Genomic DNA, 18624 nt, shown 5'->3' on the forward strand with positions numbered 1-18624 from the left:
AGTGCAATTCTCACCTAACTAAAGTATTGGCTCGGTCTCAAATAGTCTTTATGCCAGCTTTAATATATCTGGCATACTGAACTGATGGGACAATACATGCATTAATTTAATAAACAGACACATGAGGTAGGTCTAGTTGTGTCGTTGGAGGAATTTTACTTGTATCTCGTAACAACACCACAACATACCAACACCAGAACGTACCTTGAATATGGAATAGCCTATGGGTAAGAACCGAAATTTATGTGCAACGGAAGGTTACCCAAGTGAATTGAACTGACATAACTACCCATGCATATCTAAGGCCCATATGCCACATAACACTGACATCACTAACCAGCTCCTTGTGAGTGTTCAGGCCTTACACCCTAGATAGCCCCTGAAGTGCTTCACTGATTAGTACTTAAATTATAAATTATTTTGTGATTAATTACTCCTTGATGAGCTATTTTAAGTTGCTAACTTGGACCTTCTCATTCATTTTCAATTCAGGGCAGTAGATTTCAGAAATGTTGATAAAATTGATGAAATTGTGAAATTTTTGATTTTCTGGAATCATGACTGGATTAGTGGGCATGATTTGGGGTATGACTTCACTGATGTGGCATCCAGTTAACAACTTCTAGAAGGTCCAGTCAGCAGTGGTGTGAAGACCAAAGACTCAACCGATTTTTTGAATTCAAATTAGGATTTATTTTTATATTTATTTTTATTTTATGAATTATCTTTTTAATTTTAAATGTATCTTTTAAGGTTTTTGAGGACTATAAATACCCCATTGGGGTAAGCCTCAATGGATCATTGAGATCATTCACTCTTGAACTCTCTTGTTTCTTTCTTTCTTTAGATTTATAGAACTTTTTCTTTCGTTTTATTTTACTTTCAAGTTTAATTTATTTTCTTTTAAAATGCTTAATATGGTTTCTATCATGCTTAGGTAATATTTTCATAGCCAAGGGCTAAAGCGATGACTCAATTCCATTCGTGAGAATTAAAAAAAAACTCATACCCTTTCGAGTTAAATTCTCAATTTTCTGAAAACTAGATTGGCGATCGGTCTTTCTTAATCAAAAATATATTTTGGCTAGGATGTTGTTATGGTTTAAAGTTGGGATTATAGAATCAATTTATTCGAATTTCCTTGAACACAATTAGCGATGGCACGCTAAGGGAAATTAGGATCGAGTTTGACTTTCATAGAGAAAGCATAATTCGAGTAAGGTTTTTCCAAGCGCTTTTAAATTGTTTTGAATTAACAGCGATAGTCGAAGTTGATTTGAACAAGGATTGCGATTCCTAAAATAGATTTGTGAAAATCAATCACAAAGAGAAAAAATGAGCTACAAGGATTGAACCTTGCGGACTCAAACTGACATTTAAATGTAGGAAAAATCCTATTCAATGATCGATTCGAATTTGAAACACGCGAAAGCCTAAGGCTAATTTCATCATAATGGTTTTTAATTTTACTTTCTTCAATTCTTTATCTTCCTTTGAATCATTATTTGCTTATTCAATTTCTCAACAAACCCCCTTTTTACTTTACTTACATTTTTTTGCCTAGATCTAAGATCAAGAACAATCATTTCAGCATCGTCCTTAGTCCTTGTGGATCGGTCTTTCTTAATCAAAAATATATTTTGGCTTGGATGTTGTTATGGTTTAAAGTTGGGATTATAGAATCAATTGATTCGAATTCCCTTGAACACAATTAGCGATGGCTCACTAAGGGAAATTGGGATGGAGTTTGACTTTCATAGAGAAAACATAATTCAAGTAAGGTTTTTCCAAGCGCTTTTAAATTGTTTTGAATTAACAGCGATAGTCGAAGTTGATTTGAACAAGGATTGTGATTCCTAAAATAGATTTGTGAAAATCAATCACAAAGAGAAAAAATGAGCTACAAGGATTAAACCTTGTGGACTCAAACTGACATTTAAATGTAGGAAAAATCCTATTCAATGATCGATTCGAATTTGAAACACACAAAAGCCTAAGGCTAATTTCATCATAATGGTTTTTTATTTTACTTTCTTCAATTCTTTATCTTCCTTTGAAACTTTATTTTCGTATTCAATTTCTCAACAAACCCCCTTTTTTACTTTACTTGCATTTTTTGCATAGATCAAAGATCAAGAACAATCATTTCAGCATCGTCCTTAGTCCTTGTGGATCGACTCTAGTCCCTGTGGATCGACCCTTGCTCTCTCTATCCTATTATATTTGTTTTATTGAGATTAAGGCTAAACTTTATTTGACATAAAAATGACACATTATCACTCACGCACTGGTAATGCCCCACTAGGGAAACTATGTTAACCTGGGTATACCTTAACATAGTTGGACTCACTAAAGTGAAGTCAACGTTACAATAACTGCTATCTCGCTCGTTCTCTCATCTAGAACGTTATGCGAAGGCTTATTTATTAACTGTGAAACTGGATAGCCTTATATCTAGCTCAGGTTCATTTTTGACTAGTGGTACTTTATTCAACCTTATCTTACTTCCCTTTAGAACCTCTTGATTTGAAAAGGACAGCTTACTCTTCTTGGGTTCACTGACATTATCAAAGTTCATACTTTTCACTACCACTGAATCTTACATAATCACTATTCCATTTATCTGATGTCTCCTGTAATGACCCTTGGTTCCAACTATCCATATACATCCTCGATTAAAGATATTTTGGCGTATTATGCTTAATATGGTTACACCTATTGTAACCTACTCCTACGACGAGTGTTTCGAGGTATGCTTGGTCATTTATGTCCCGCACCGACTAAGTCTTATTATTACGGATCATACTTAGCTCTTACGGGCCTTAAGCGGGTCAAATTTGACCATCCAAAGTGAGTAATATCGATATTTTACTTGCACTATCGATACCTTAGGGTCATGTATCGATACCCCTATGAGTATCGATACCAAAAATGCATTATGTTGCGAAAATGAGGCTTTAGATCAATACTGTGCAGTATCGATACTGCTAGTATTGATACTGCCAGTATTGATACTTCTCTTGGCAGTATCGATACTCCCAGCCCAAATCCCTAATTTTCCCTAATTCATCCACTATCGATACAGTTCATCCCAGTATCGATACTCGTACCCTGAAATGGTTATTTTAGGCTTGAGAAACACTTAAAATTCATCTTAAAGGCCATAGTTTTATTCTAAATCATGTACTAATGTTATGGGTAGTTATTTAGGGTCTTAAGGTATCATAAAAATGTATTATTAACACCAAAAACGTGATTTGCTTGAGAAATCAAAAGTAACCCCTTAAATGCTCAAATCACCAAATCTTAGCAAATACTTGAAATTTATTAAAGCTTAATACTTCAAATGATTAGAAATACACTACCTTGAAATTTGAATCCTAAAATTGAGATCATCGCTTAGCCACACTATTCTCCTTGGTGATTTCGATGAAAACTCCCAATTTTCTTTACCTATGAATAATCCAAGACTTTGATTCTTTAAAACTATGTTGCAAGGGGGATTAAGAACAAAAATGAAACAAGAAAAATGTTCAAGACCTTACCTTTGAGCTATGGCTAGATAGAGAAGATGAAATGAAGAATAAGAAATGAATAGAAGAGAAATAGGATGAGATATAAACTCTTGTCTTTGCAAAATGGGGAAATTGCACAATTAGTCCTTCTTTGTTTTTTCTACGATTTAAAATCCTCTTTTTATATCTAATTGGGCCCAAATCCAAACCCAAATAAGTCCAGCGACTTTACTTATGAATTTGACGAGGTCCACTTACCTCTCGGGTAAACCCGAAACTACTAGTCCGGAATTTATGGTGTTACAATCAATATATTTTATTTCAAACTTATTTTTATATTTTTTAAACCAAAGTATCCAACCTCAAAGCATAAGTATCGATATTTTCAATTTCAAAATTTCGGCAAATTTTTTTTAACCAAAGTATCGATGGTCAGAACATATGCATCGATATGGTGTATTATGAAATTACTTTCAAAAAATTATTTTAAACCAAAGTATATAACCTCAGAGCTAATGTATAATTTCAAACTCATTTTCAGCAAATTTTATTAACCAAAGTACCAATCCTCCCATCGTATGTATCGATATTGTTTTTTCAAACTAATTTGCATACAATTATTTTAAACCAAAGTATCAACCCTCAGCTCATAATTATCAATATTTCAGATTTTGGACTTATTTTCAAATAATTTTTAAAATCAAAATATCGAACATCATCGTAAATATTTCAGTTGTGACGTTTACATTTTAAGTTGCAATGTAATATGTTATATGCAACCAGAAATGTTATCGCACAATTTAACATTTTCTACTTCCAACCTATTTTTATGACACAATATTTTTTAGATTCGATTTGTTAAACTCCGATAATATTTTCATGTGCAACCGAATTCGTTAGAGCGACTTAGAACATTTTCCACTCTCAACCTTTTTTTTTATCAATCGATAATATTTTTTGACGCAACCGAATTTAATAATGCCACTGATATCATTATTGATTTTTAACTTATTTTATTTCCCTGATTAATTTTTTCGCCTACTTTTAAACTCAGATTTTTCTTTCTAAAAATCCATCAACGGAAATGATATCTAAACTAATTAATCTGTTAATTAGATTGTTAACAAAAGAATATATTTTTTTATAATTATATAAAAAAGAGAAATTGCAATTTGCCCAATCAAAAGAGGGTCGGTGGCTGGCATTGCTGCATTGGCATGTTTGAGCTAAAACATGTCAAAAAAAGATAAAATGGGAATGTTGACCTTCCTTCCTGAGTTTGAGCTGCAACGAGTATAAGGGATGTGCCTTGTAAATAGACTAAAAACATTATGAACGTATGCTACTCTATAATAATCCCCAACTATTTAAAAAATATAATGTTTTGGGCCATTTTAATAAATTTTACTTTGATTTCCTTGAGAAGTGTTGGGTTTTCTCTTTTCTTTTGCCATTGATAGAGAAACCTTGACATTCATCACTTCAAATAACTATTTCTTTCCAGGCTGCCTCTGGTGCTGTACAATATCAGATGATAGATATGACCTATCCAGGAGCTGAGCCAATGCACAAGGTAAATTCGCTTTATTTTCATATTGCTTGCAGCATTGTTTTGATTTGCCCTGATTTTAATTTGGAATGCAGGTGAATTTTGATGCAAAAACAGAATACGATATGATCCAAAATTACAAGGTTCTGCAAGAAGTATTCAACAAGTTGAAAATTGATAAGATAATTTAGTCTCTGCATTTTCTCTTCCAATATTAAGTCTGTCTTTCTTTTTACTATCAAAATTTTCAAATTTCATCACATCAGTTCGCATATATAGACCACTGAAAACCTTAAAAAAGAGACCATAAAGATGGTTAGCTCACGTGTGACTTGCATTTCTTTTGAGTTCAACATGTGTTGTTCATTGCTGTTGGCAATTGAGCATATGGCTGCACATGAATACTTCAGACTGTGAGTTAGATTTCTTAGTGGTTTTCCTGAATTTGACCTTGAAAAAGATGTATATGTTAGTTTTATTGTGATTATTTAGACAACAAATTAGTTCGAATTCGATACCCGTAACTTTGCCATTTGCAGCATATTGAAGTCAACAGACTTGTTAAAGGCAGACCTTTGGACAATTTGGAGTTCTTACAATGGCTGAAACGGTATTGTGATTCTGTAAATGGTGGAATCATGAATAAGCTAATTGAATCCTTTCCTCCTTCCTGACATAAGTAGTATGTTAGATTGAATTAATTAGTTTATTTTATCCGATCTCATAGGAATTACGATCCTGTTGAGACACGGAAAAGAGAAGAGCTTGAAGGGTTCTCATAAGAGCTCAAAATCTCTGCAAGCAAACAGTTTCCATAACTCTGTCTCTGGAGATGCAGCTGCCATAAATAAAAACATTGGTTCAATTATGCAATGCGATTTCGTTTATATTAATATCTTCATTTGTAATTTTTATGCATTTAATCTTTGTCAATATTCTTTCATGCTTGCCACTGACTGTTGTCACCTTGGTATCATGCTTATCGTCAGCTTCCAAGCAAGAGAAGACTTGTGTAGCAGCAACTGTGAGCGATGTCCGGGCTTTGTCCAAGGAGGTAATCGCATTCGAACTCTCCTTAGGTTCTTTTATCATCTACTAACCTTTACTTATAATGGTTAAACATAAGACTATAAACGAATCGAACGTTCAGCGCATTGTTCATGACCATTTGGCGGGAAGTTTGTTTATTTATTAAACCAACGAACATAAACAAGATTTTTTATTCGTTTAATTAAATAAACGAAAAACGAACAAATGACTCATTCGTTCATTTATGTTGGTGAATGTTTCGTAATCCGTTTGTTTAGGTTCGTATAAATTTATTCAGATATATATTTCCCAACTAGCAGCTCACTATCCATTTCATTTCACAATAGATTGAGAAAAAAAAACCTATATCGTTTGAATTTATGTTCGTTTACATCTATTTATGTTCGTTTGTATTTGATTGTGTTCGTTTACATTTGTTTATGTTCGTTTATCATATTAACAAACGAACACAATAAACTACATTCCTAGAGAACAAACACAAACAACAAATTTTGCTCGTTTAGTTGTTCATATTCGTTTGTTTTTTCAGTTAAAGTTAAAAGAACAAATATGAACATATCATCGTTCGTGTTCATGTTCGTTCGATTCGTTTATAGGCATAGTTAAACGACAATGCATTTAGTGCTAATGAAGGCTGCCTGACCTGGATTGTTCCTCTTTTACCATTTCTTGGTAACAAGGAAAAATGATATTCCTCGGTTTAAATACCAGTTCATGTTCTTCTTTTACAGATAACCGATTTGAAGCTCTCGGTTGACCTTTTGGAAAAGGAAAGAGATTTGTACTTTTCCAAATTGCGGGACATTGAAATGCTTTGTCAGATCCCTAAAGTGGAGAATAACCCGGTATGCACACATACCATAAATACATATATGCCTGTATGCATGCATTAATGTGTGGTCATTTACATTATCATATTCAGTCATGCATCTTGTTCTCTAAAATTTCCCATTAGCTGCAAGGGGTTGTGTTGCTTTTAGAATGCATGAATTGTTCTTTTAGGCTTGCAAGTTTTTTTTTTCATATGATCCATAGTGTTCATCATGATTATCTAATCAAACGTATAAAGCCAGTGCAGAATCAAGAGTCTGTCACGAGTAGCAGAGATATAGAAACAGTCGGAGAAGGCGAGAAAGAATTGGGGGAATTGAAAGTAGGGTTAGGGATTTCAATTGAGAAAATTAGGGTAATTGGGAATACAAAATTAGAAGGGCTTAGTCACTTACCTGATGGACCAAATGAGCAGCTTGGAAGTCTAACCCAATCAGGGGAAGGAATCAGGTCAGCAACACCTGCAAGGGAAGAATTATGTTAGAAAGTTGTACTGCCATTTGGTAAATTGGTTAAAATTGGTACAATGTTAACAAATAAAATGTGTATTGAACCAAGGAGAAATCATCTAAAAATTGAATGAAATTGTTCTCTTCTTCAAGCTCTCTTTCTTCTCCAAATCTTCTTCTCTTAATCTCTATTTCTATTTCTTCGATTCTCGTCCTTCTCTGATTCTCTTGAGTAATAACAAATTGGTATCCAGAGTCACTCTCCCTGAAAACTTGTTCATTGGTATACCAAAGCAAAATCAAACAATGGCTAAACTCCTTATCTTTCTTCAATCCAGAAGCAGATTGATGACTTAGCTAATATGGTGAAGCAAACTACAGAGGGAAATAACCCTCCTAAATGGTGGGAAGAACATGATAACTTAATCAGTAAAATAGAAACAAGGATGACAATGACTCAACGCTACGCGGAGTGGATATTAGGGATCTTGAAAGGGAGGACGAAGGAGCAAGTCCAAAACAACCCTAAAATTGAGCAAATGTTACATGTGGCAATAGAAGATACAAATAATGGGTATCAAGCGTTTGATAAAATGTCAACAAGAGTATTTGATGCAATTTCATCCATCATCGGCTCCATGAAGGCTAATTCACGGTTGTAGTAGAACGTCAGTCTGGTTGGGTATACCAAATTGATTTCGTGGGAAAATCAAGCTTTGCCCATGCATATTCAAGTTACTACCTTTCATTCGTTTTCCATTAAATTATTCGTACTCTTTGATTTCATGATTCAAATTGTTGGTTCTTCTTCAACAGTCAATGTGGATCAATTTCTACAAAGTCAAAAATATGGTAACTCAAATAATCTGAATTCTCTATTTGAATCGACGTTTAGAGAAATTTATTTCATGATGTTTGTATCTCAATCCTTGTTCCTTATGTGTTTAGACTTTTGTTGATGGGAAAAGGTAGGATTTATTTGGCTAGGAGTTTGAGTGTGAATCACAGGTTGCACATTATGCTTTCTAATCTATTTAAGTTGGGTATATGGAGCAATTTTAGTTGTCTCCTAATATTATTTCTTGACTGCACTGTATAGTCTCTGTTTTGGCATGATTATTTTTATGCATGGTGTAGATTGAAAATCAGTGGGACTAGGAAGAAATTGAGTAATGATGAATTGTACCTCGAGCAAGATAATGAACTTGCATGCTATGTTACACGTGGAAGAGCTAAAATCCCAAAAATTGTTATAAATCAATTTTGGAATACTTGATTTAAGAAAATACTAGTTTGCGAAGTGTTCCTACCATGAGTACTGAAAGCTCCAAAAGAAGAGAGAAGCAATTACGAGCACTTTTGGAGATAGTGCCAGAAAATGATTGGGATCAGTCCTATGTGTTACAATTATGTGAGAATGCATGCTTTGACCAGGTTTGTGGATTAATTTATACCTTTAGGCATCAATATCTTGTTCTTGTTGATAGCTATATGAAAGATGTAGAAGAGCCAATTTATTCCTTTGCTTTTATCAACAATATGTTAATGCAACTAAGCAATGGGGATTATACTAATTTTAGATCGAAAGTCATCTCTCAATTCCAGAGATGATTAATTTAAGCAGAGAGGATACATTGGTTTTAGTTGTTGACCATTTTAATGATGAAAGTTCATGTATCCTTTATGCACTTAAGTCTCATCCAAAAAGCCTTTTCCTTCACATAAAAACGGCCATTGAGGTTAACTTATCAGGCACCCTTAATATCTCTTATTTAAGGGAAGAGAAGATTGTAGATGTCTCGAGTGGAAAAAGGGGGAAATTTTCAGAAAAAGTCCTTGAAGCCTACTTGGACAGAATGTCTAATTTCCCCAAGTTCCTGTGAAATAATCCTCCTCGTATAACTGATGATATGATTGAGTTTTATATAGAGTTATTATATCAGTTTAAACGAAATTCAGTTCTCAAGTTCTTGGGAACTTTTGATAGCTGTCGAGTTGAATATTGCCTTCGCTTATTGCAGGAACACGGAATCATAGATGTTGCAGCATTTTTATTAGAAAGGGTTAGTGATGTTGGTAGTGCTCTCTTGCTTACACTTTCTAGCCTTAATGATAAATTTGTAGAGCTTGATATTGCCGTCGGAAGTACGATCTCCAAGGTGTCTTTAGGTAGATCTGGTGGCATGGAGTATTTCAACTCTGTTTTGAAAATGGAGGAGGTGAATGACATACGAACTTTATTGGAAGCTTGTATTGAATTGTGCCAACATCATACCCTCCGTTTGAATCCAGAAGATTCTGAACTACTTTGGTTTAGGTTACTTGACTCGGTTTGTGAACCTTTGATGGGTTCATAATGCAATGAAAGGGTAGTTGAGAAGGAAAGTCATGTAAGACTAGTTGAATCATTGGGTTCTCAAGATGAAGACGAATGCATAATCAAGTTGATGATCCCAAAATCACCTATAGGTGGTCATATATTGAGGAAATTATTATCTCAGTTCATCAAAGAGGTCGTTGAGGGCATGATAGGATATGTTCATCTTCCAACAATTATGTCAAAGCTCCTATATGATAATGGTGGCCAGGAATTTGGAGCTTTTAAGCTTACCATATTTGGAATGTTGGGAACTTATGGCTTTGAAAGAAAAATTATGAATACTGCCAAATCTGCTCGTACAGAGAATGGTTTAGTTAGTTCATTGCACTCAAGTCACCCACTAGCACAAGGATCATCGCAAGGACAGGGAAATGCCATCAGTATAAGGGAAGTCAACATTAAAAGCGGCAGAGATAAAGTAAGAATCAAAGAACATGTGAAAAAATAATTCTATGGAACAATACCAACTAATTGCTCATATGAAGGTTGTAACTCGGGAATGGCTTCTTATAACATGAAACGGTTCATGAAGCATAAATTATTGGAGTTGCTAGCTTCAACCATAAGAAGAAAAAATGGTGGGTAGTCTACAGCTCAATCAATGCTCAAACCCAAGGAAAACATGAATCACAAGTCAAAGGCACAGGGCGAGAAGATGCAAAGAACAATGGAAATTTATGCGGATATAAAATTGACATATAGAAATTTCAAGGTCAGGGGCCAAGTTTATCTGAAATTTCAGTCTTACCATCAAACTTCACTTGCTCTTCGGAAGGGATTAAAGCTGGAAGCAAGGTTCTATGGTTCTATGGTGCATGACAAATGTTGAGAGAAGAAGCACAATCAGGTGCAGTGGATGAATTTAGGACTGGAAAACATCACTGTAGTAAATTATATTGTACTGCAATCACAATTCCTAGGTTTTGATCCTTGGGACAATGGCGCTTTCATGGAGGGGTATTGTCATGAGTAGCAGAGATATAGAAACAGTCGGAGAAGGTGGGGGAGAATTGGGGGAATTGAAAGTAGGGTTAGGGATTTTAATTGAGAAAATTAGGATATTTGGGAATACAAAATTAGAAGGGCTTAGTCACTTACCTGATGGACCAAATGAGCAGCTTGGAAGTCTAACCCAATCAGGGGAAGGAATCAGGCCAGCAGCACCTGCAAAGGAAGAATTATGTTAGAAAGTTGTACCGTCAGCAGGTAAATTGGTTAGAATTGGAACAATATTAACAAATAAAACGTGTACTGAACCAAGGGGAAATCGCCTGAAAATTGAATGAAATTGTTCTCTTCTTCAAGCTCTCTTTCTTCTCTCAATCTCTATTTCTATTTCTTCGATTCTCGTCCTTCTCCGATTATCTTGGGTCATAACACAGTGCTTTTATAAAACCGTTTTTCGGATCGTATGCTTATCAAATGAAAAATGGATTGCATATGGCAATAGCATTAAAGAAAATATTGTGCGCAGCTGATTCAAATGAATCTGCACTTGAGGAAGCTCAAGAGTATATTAGCCAATCAATTGATGATGGTGAAACTGAAGAGGATTGAAGCTTTTGACAAAGGAAGAAAACTGGTAGCTTCTCTTAAAAGAAGCGCTTAGTTATAGTGTTGATCATGAATAGTGGTAACAATGGCATCTCTTTCTAAATAATATATATATGAAGCCCTGAACTCAATGTCGTACCATTTATTTAATGTTCATAAGGAAAACCTGCTGTCTTCTATAAACTTTTATTTTCATATAACAATTTTTAATTAAAACTTTAAAACATATATGTTGCAAAATTAATATGATAGTTCAAGTTTAACCCAATAAATGCTCGACTTAAGTTGACTCGATTCAAATTCGATTTGACACCATAATGAGTCAAGTCCATCAAAGTCTAACTCAACTAAATGAGTTCACGAACAATTCTTTAATGAAAAACATGTCGAGCAAAATTTTATCGAGAACTTTATGAGTCGAGTTGAACAAAATTTTATCAATTTTGCCAGGTATCAAGTTGAGTCAGGCACGAGTCAGGCCTGAGTTGAGCACGAATCAAACAGTTTGTGAGTTGAGTTGAACACTGGCCACTCGTGATTGACTCGCTCGATAAGCACCTTTTGTATCGGGATAAATTCCAAATCACAAGGCCTAAAACCTAAATAGCCTTAGTTCAACCGGCAACCCTAACAAGAACATGCATGAAAATTACCAAGGGGACCAGAAGCAACACAGAATTTGAGAAAGTATTTAGAAACTTGCATTATTTAACAAGCAAATTTAGATAATTACATAAACCATAGACAAACATTCAAAGAGTTATGCACACAAATAAGAAGTCTCTCTCGTGTGATACCGGATGCACATGCAGCTTTCTCTTGACAGCAAAATATACAGGAGCCATAAGGATCAATGCCTGTAGCCATCATCATCGTATATGTAACCATAACTGCTACTCCTCGACTTATCAGCCTGTGAAACGAGGGAGAAAATAAGGGCTAATAATATGGTTACTATTAAACTCATTTCTTTTAAAGAACATAAACTAAAAAAAAAACCAAGACCGCTGGCATACCCGATGAATGAGCTTCTCAAATGCATCAGTTCCATTCTCCTCAATGTATCGCTCTGCAGCCGTTAAAATATCATCCGGCTTACTGAAGAAGTCCTTCTTCCTTGGAATATACCAGATGTTAATTGTCTGTTGTGGGTTCAGAAAGAAAGGTCGCAAATAATGCTCGTAAACATAGGCAGCGCCAGAGAAGTACGGAATGACCAGCCAGCAAGTGAAAATCAGCTTTGCATAGGACCAGATGGGAATCCTGCAGTAGATTTTCGAATATTTAAAAGTACCGTGTTTCACACATGTTCAGACCGATGCATGGGATATGAGCTTCCAAGGATCCTTCACAAGTACAAAAATAACATACTAAACAATAGAAAATAACCATATCCAGCACATCAGAGTCCAATTAGCATAGGTATCTATATATGTGCATAAAAAACATAAGAAGGCTTCGCATACAGGTTTTTCATTGTAAATCAGCTAAGGATCGATGCTATTTAGAGACCCGGACTTAGTAAAGCATATCGGACTACAACATTTCATCAAACCAATATAAGTATCAGCAATTTTAGGCACAACTACCAGAGAGAAAGAAATTAAAACCAGGAACTGTAACACCTCTATGAAACATTGATAACTACATTATATAAAAGGGTTCCCGATGAGAAGCAAGATTTGAAGAATAGGAATCATTTGGTCTCCAAAACTGCCAGTTTCAGACAAGCTCAACGATCAAATTTTCTTTGAGTAGAAAAACTAAAACAAACAGGTCTAATAAACCGAAACATCGATCCAAGCCAAGGCAAAAGGAAGAACAAGAAAGAAAGAGCAAAAAAAATTTACCATTCAATGACTTTGGCAAAAGTGAGCTCCATCAATGTAATCATGGAATAGAGAACCCAATATGTAAGCCATTGTCTGTCATCTTCTCGAGACTCGGACTCGATCGCCCTGACTGAGGCATATCTGTTTCAGAATTTTAACACAACAGAACAATCGAAACAATCCAGGTAAATGACAAATCGAGGCAACTTATGAACAAATACACACAAAACAAAACAAAAAATGAAATAAACCCCAAACAAATCAGGAAATTGCTTACAGGGGGTAGAGAAGACTAATAACTGGCCTGCAAAAATCAATTTAACAAATAAATAAATAAAGGAAATAAAAGATGAAAACTGGGATGTGTCAGATAAAAATTTGAACTTTCCCTTCAAATAAAAAGTGGCAATAATCCCATAAATCTGATTTTATCTTCTTGATTTTGCTTCTATGTTCATCAAGCAGTAACATACAAAACACAAACCCAAAAAGGAAACAAGATAAAATGCTTTGGTTGCTCATTACTTGTTTTATTCTTAGTTTGATCAAGAGAAAAGAAATAAAGCTGAAGCATTACCCAGCAAGAACATCAAAGTTCTTAAGAATAACCTTAAGGAAATTTCCAGCCCCAGAACCCATCTTCGATCTTCAATGCTTTTGTATTCTTTCTTCCCCTTCCTTTCTGAAAACTTCTGATCTCAGAACTTCTAAACAAATGGTAGGGTTTGGTTTTGGTGTTTTAATTTTATTTTTTTATTTACTGACAAAGGGTGCAAGTCAAGTGGTTGTGATATTTTTATATGCAAGAAAACAGAAGATGCCAAAAGCAGGTTGTAAGAGAATTTATTCTCTGCCTCGGGTTGATTGGCGCAGTAATCTAACGGAGGATAATTCGCAATCAATAATAAAATGAACAGTCGCATCTGTTTTTAACTTTCAAAAGGTTTTAAGGTCGATTAGCCCTTAAAATATATTTCTGGGTTAACTACATTATTGGTAACTTATATTTGTATTTTGTCTAATTTTTCTCACTGAATTTAAAAAATATAATACATATCACTTTCTTTTTTTATTTAATTAAAATATAAAAAAAATAACTGTCCTTTTTTCCCATATATATAGGGTAAGGGGAGGTAATTAAAATATGATATCTTTAATTTTTATTTAATTAAGATATGATCACCATATGTTAAAAACTGTTAATAGTTAAAAGATTATGTGATATGATATTTTGGTCTAATCACACATTTGATCTCTATTATTTACATATTTTTTTAATTTAGTCTTACTTTTAATAAATTAAAATATATTTAATCCCCAATCGAATATTTTGGCATAATCACACATTTGGTTCTCTCAATTAACTTAAGTTCATAATATTTTATTTTTATTTTTATTTAAAAATATATATTTTATTTTATCTAAACTTTTAAAATTTTATTTTAATTTATTAAAAGTAGAACTAATTCAAAGAATATGTAATTGATAGGACCAAATGTATGATTATACCAAAATATTAACGGTAGTTAACTCGTGGTAACCACATCTTAATTAAATAAAAACCATAGTAATCATATATTATGTTTTTGGCATAATACAACAAAATACCTCTAATGTTTGATAGTATAGCCAAATTTACCCGTATTCTTTTTTTTGACACATTTGACCACTCAACGTTTCATTTTGGATAAAAAAAACTATCGGTTGATGGAAATTGTTAGTCAACTAATGGTCAACCAAACACATACATATGAAGGGAGATGTTGACGTGGTGTGTCCAAATCATATAATATGAAGATGTGACACTGTCACGTCAGAATATTTAAAATTAAAAATATTATTATTAATATTTATATTTAAGTATTTTATTATCAATCAGAGAGTGATACATTTCAATTGTTGTTGGTTTAAAGAAAATATTTATTAAATTAATTAATAACAGCCAATTAAATATTATCACGTGACAAATGAGATTTAATTTATTAAATTAAGAAAGAAGGGATTAAACCTCCAAAAGAATGCACTTAATGAGATTTGAGTTTAGGCTCAGTGGATGAAAGGCTTAACGTCTAACCACTATGTCAAGTCAATTGGATGTTATTTTTATGCTAATAACATTACTTACTGTACATTGTAGCAATCAAAACCACATCAATGGACCAATACAAACACTTCTCTTTTTAAATTTAAGTTAAATTTAAGTTACTAGAATTATTTGAGTCAATTTAAATTTATATTTTAGATTTTAATTAATTTTAAATTTATAAAATTTAAATAAAAAATTACAAATATCTTTTTTTATAATCTTTAAATTTATTAAACAATATATTGTAAGATTAAATTACAAATATATATTTTTTATAATTTAATCTTTTAATCTTTTAATTTTTTAATTTAATTTAGTCTTGTAATTAAAATTATTTATTAATTTTCCTTATGATTAAAAGATTAAATTATTTTTTTATTTAAAGATTATAAAATTAAAATTAATTAAAATCTAAAATATATGACATGCAAATGTTAACAAAGATCTAAAGCAAGACATATAATATTTATTTTTTTTAATATTTTTAATTTTTAATATTTTTTAATTTTTATAGTGTTTTTAGTACTTTCAATATATATTTAATATATTTAGTAATTTAAATTTCATTTTCTTTATTTTTATATTTAATTTTTTAATAATTTTAAAATTTTAAATATAATAAATTTAATATTTTTATTTAAGAGAAAAATAAAATAAGACCATTAGCTTTAAAAAATGAATTTGGACCTCGAACTCGATAAAAAATCATTTAGCCTGTTTGCCACGTCATTAACCACCATGGATCACCACATCAATACTGTGAACTGCCATATCAACATCGTAATGATCAATTACGAAATTTGTTGGTCAAAGGTTCAAATTGAATTTTTTCTGAGTTTGAAAGTCACATTAAGTGTAAAAATAGTACGACGACCACAATGATTACTTTTTAAGTTTGAGGACCTCACATACCATTAAGCATATTTTTATTATCATATTGACTCTAATTTTTTAAACTGCTTAATCTTCTTAAATTTTAAAAATTATTTGAGAAAGATGTTGAACTTACTTTTTGATATAACGTGATTTTTAAATGTTTTAAGTTGTTAAAATTTACATTTCACGATTTTATAAATAATTTTTCATAAATAATTTTAAAGTATTTTTAAGTGTGAAAAATAATAATAAGTGTTATTGATTAATTTCGCATTTTATAAATATTATTTTAAAGCTCAAAACATTTGATTTTTAGTTAAAACCCCTTCTAGTCTAGATACCGATATGTCAGTCTTGATACTCAAATTCCTGAAGGCTTTTTGGTATCAATACCATGGTATTGGTATCGATAGTAGTGGGTGAGAATCGATACTCACTTAAACAGTATCGATACTAGTCGTTCAACACTATAAATTTGTTCGTTAGGATGCTCGGTCTGGATACCAACATCCCAACATTTTATACCAAATGTGCAAGTGAGCATTAAATGCTCAAAATTAATGAATCCAATGGCACTATTCAATCCTCAACTATAATACCCAAAATTTCAACAAGTAACTAAAATGTAAATTTTGAAAGTTTAGTGAAAAATTAGAAATTTGGGAAAGTTTGTGGAACAAAGTGACAATTTTGCCAAAAAGAATTTTTATTCCATAAATGAATAGTTTATCTTTAAATATTGAGTTTTTATGGAATTCATATTTTGATCCGGTATTTGTAGAAAAAGTTATTAAGCGATAAAGTTCGGTAAAATATCCGGTTATCCGAATCTAATTAGAAGTTTACAAAAATTTGAAGGAACGTAGTTTGGGGTTATAAAAATTATATTGATATTTTTAATCAATCAGTGAAATTTGATGTGGATCAGTGGAATTTGGTGGAATTTTCATGTTAATGTGGAATAGTAAAATTTAGTGACTAAATTGAATTTTTGGAAAATTAAAATGGCAAAGATGGAAATCTATGAATGGAATTTTTATATTTATTTAATGTCATTAAAATGGATGTCATTAAAATGGAAATAAAAGGATGGCATGGGGTAATTATCAAGATTCATTAAGGGTAGAAAAGATTTTTTTGACTAAAATGAATTTTAAATTAATTTTAATTGGTTTAAAAGTCAAGTGTAGTGAGATTTTTTTAGAAAATTTAAGAACCCTTCTTCTTCTTTCATCTAGTTGCCGTGAGCTTACTCTCCAAAGTGAGAAAGCTTTGTTTCAATTTTTTAGCCATTTTCTTAGGATTTTGGCTTAGGTATAAATAAAAAAAATTATCTACATAAGCTTCTCTTTCATTTGGTGTAAATATCTTCATGTTACATGTTTGAATTGATTAGTGATAATTGAAGGGAAAGTGTAATTTTTATGATTTAAGGTTGGCTATTGATGTTAGAAGTGTTATGGAGTTGAAATCAAGCATGAAAATTGGTTGAAATCAAGTAGAAACATGAACGAGGTGATTCGACCCTTAGGGTTTTTGATGAGGAAATATTGTGTTTGAATGGTAATTTATATGAAAATGAATTGGAATGGTTGGTATTGATGTGTAGGTGTTGAAATTAAGTTTGAAATAAATTAGGGACCATTATGAAATAATTTAAAAAGTATTCGACCCATAGGGAAAAGAGTTGGAAAAATTATCAAAACTTTCCTAAGGGCTTAAATTGACCATAATAATGATCTTGTGTGCTTGAAATTGTGTTTGGGACTAATTTAAGGCTTTATTAAAGTTTAATGATCATTTCACATTTTTTGGAAAATTGAAGGTGTTAGAATCGAAGAGGCTCAAATCAAACAACCGAAAAATGTTGTAAAGAGGGTGAAAAGATAAAATAAGTTTAGGGAGTAAGGAGAACAAAGGATAAGACAATGAACACAATGATTTAAAATGGTTCGACTTCTCAACTAAGTCTACATCCACTACCTTAGCTCCTCACTAAGGATTTTCGAACAAATTCACTAATTTGTTCTTTCTTTTTCAAGGATCAAGAGTAACCTTTACAACTCCCTATCTTTTGAATTGGATAAGATAAAACCAAACCCCTTTTACAAAAGGAAAAAGAAGTAAACAAATAAACTTCTCAAAGGTAGGTGTTTACAAAAATTTAAGCTCACACAAACACAATATTTACAAGAGAAATAAAAATAAGATTTGAAAACTATTCTCTTGTGTTTGATTGATTGGATAGGTGTTCTAACTCTTCTTCAAGTGTCTTGAACTTGTATTTATGTGTTGAAATGTTGTTGTGGCCGTTTCTAGCTTTTGAAGGTTATTTGGAGCCGTTGTGGATCAATTTTCGTGCAAAATAAAGTTGCCAAGACTAAGGGGTACTGGTACTCCTAAAGGAAGTATCGGTACTACCTTTGCTAATATTTAAATCAACTAGCCATTACTAGCCGTTGAGGCCTTTGGGTATCGATACTATGCCTATGGTATTGATAC

The 18624-nt window shown here is 32.4% G+C and overlaps 1 protein-coding gene and 1 pseudogene across 1 annotated transcript; one reads left to right on the forward strand and one right to left on the reverse strand.

Annotated features, from left to right (window-relative positions):
• Positions 1-4989: 4989 nt before the first annotated feature.
• LOC120177659 lies at positions 4990-11331 on the forward strand (annotated as a pseudogene).
• Positions 11332-12006: 675 nt separating this feature from the next.
• LOC120177567 (HVA22-like protein a) lies at positions 12007-13909 on the reverse strand. Its single transcript, XM_039183669.1, has 5 exons — positions 13738-13909; positions 13438-13464; positions 13179-13301; positions 12345-12591; positions 12007-12241 (listed from the first exon to the last, which is right to left on the reverse strand). The coding sequence occupies exons 1-5, from the start codon at positions 13797-13799 to the stop codon at positions 12179-12181; spliced, it is 522 nt and encodes a 173-aa protein (XP_039039600.1). The 5' UTR covers positions 13800-13909; the 3' UTR covers positions 12007-12178.
• Between the last annotated feature and the right edge of the window lie 4715 nt (positions 13910-18624).

Source organism: Hibiscus syriacus, unplaced genomic scaffold (assembly GCF_006381635.1).
Source record: "Hibiscus syriacus cultivar Baekdansim isolate YM2019G1 unplaced genomic scaffold, ASM638163v2 tig00003454_pilon, whole genome shotgun sequence".
NCBI lineage: Eukaryota > Viridiplantae > Streptophyta > Magnoliopsida > Malvales > Malvaceae > Hibiscus > Hibiscus syriacus.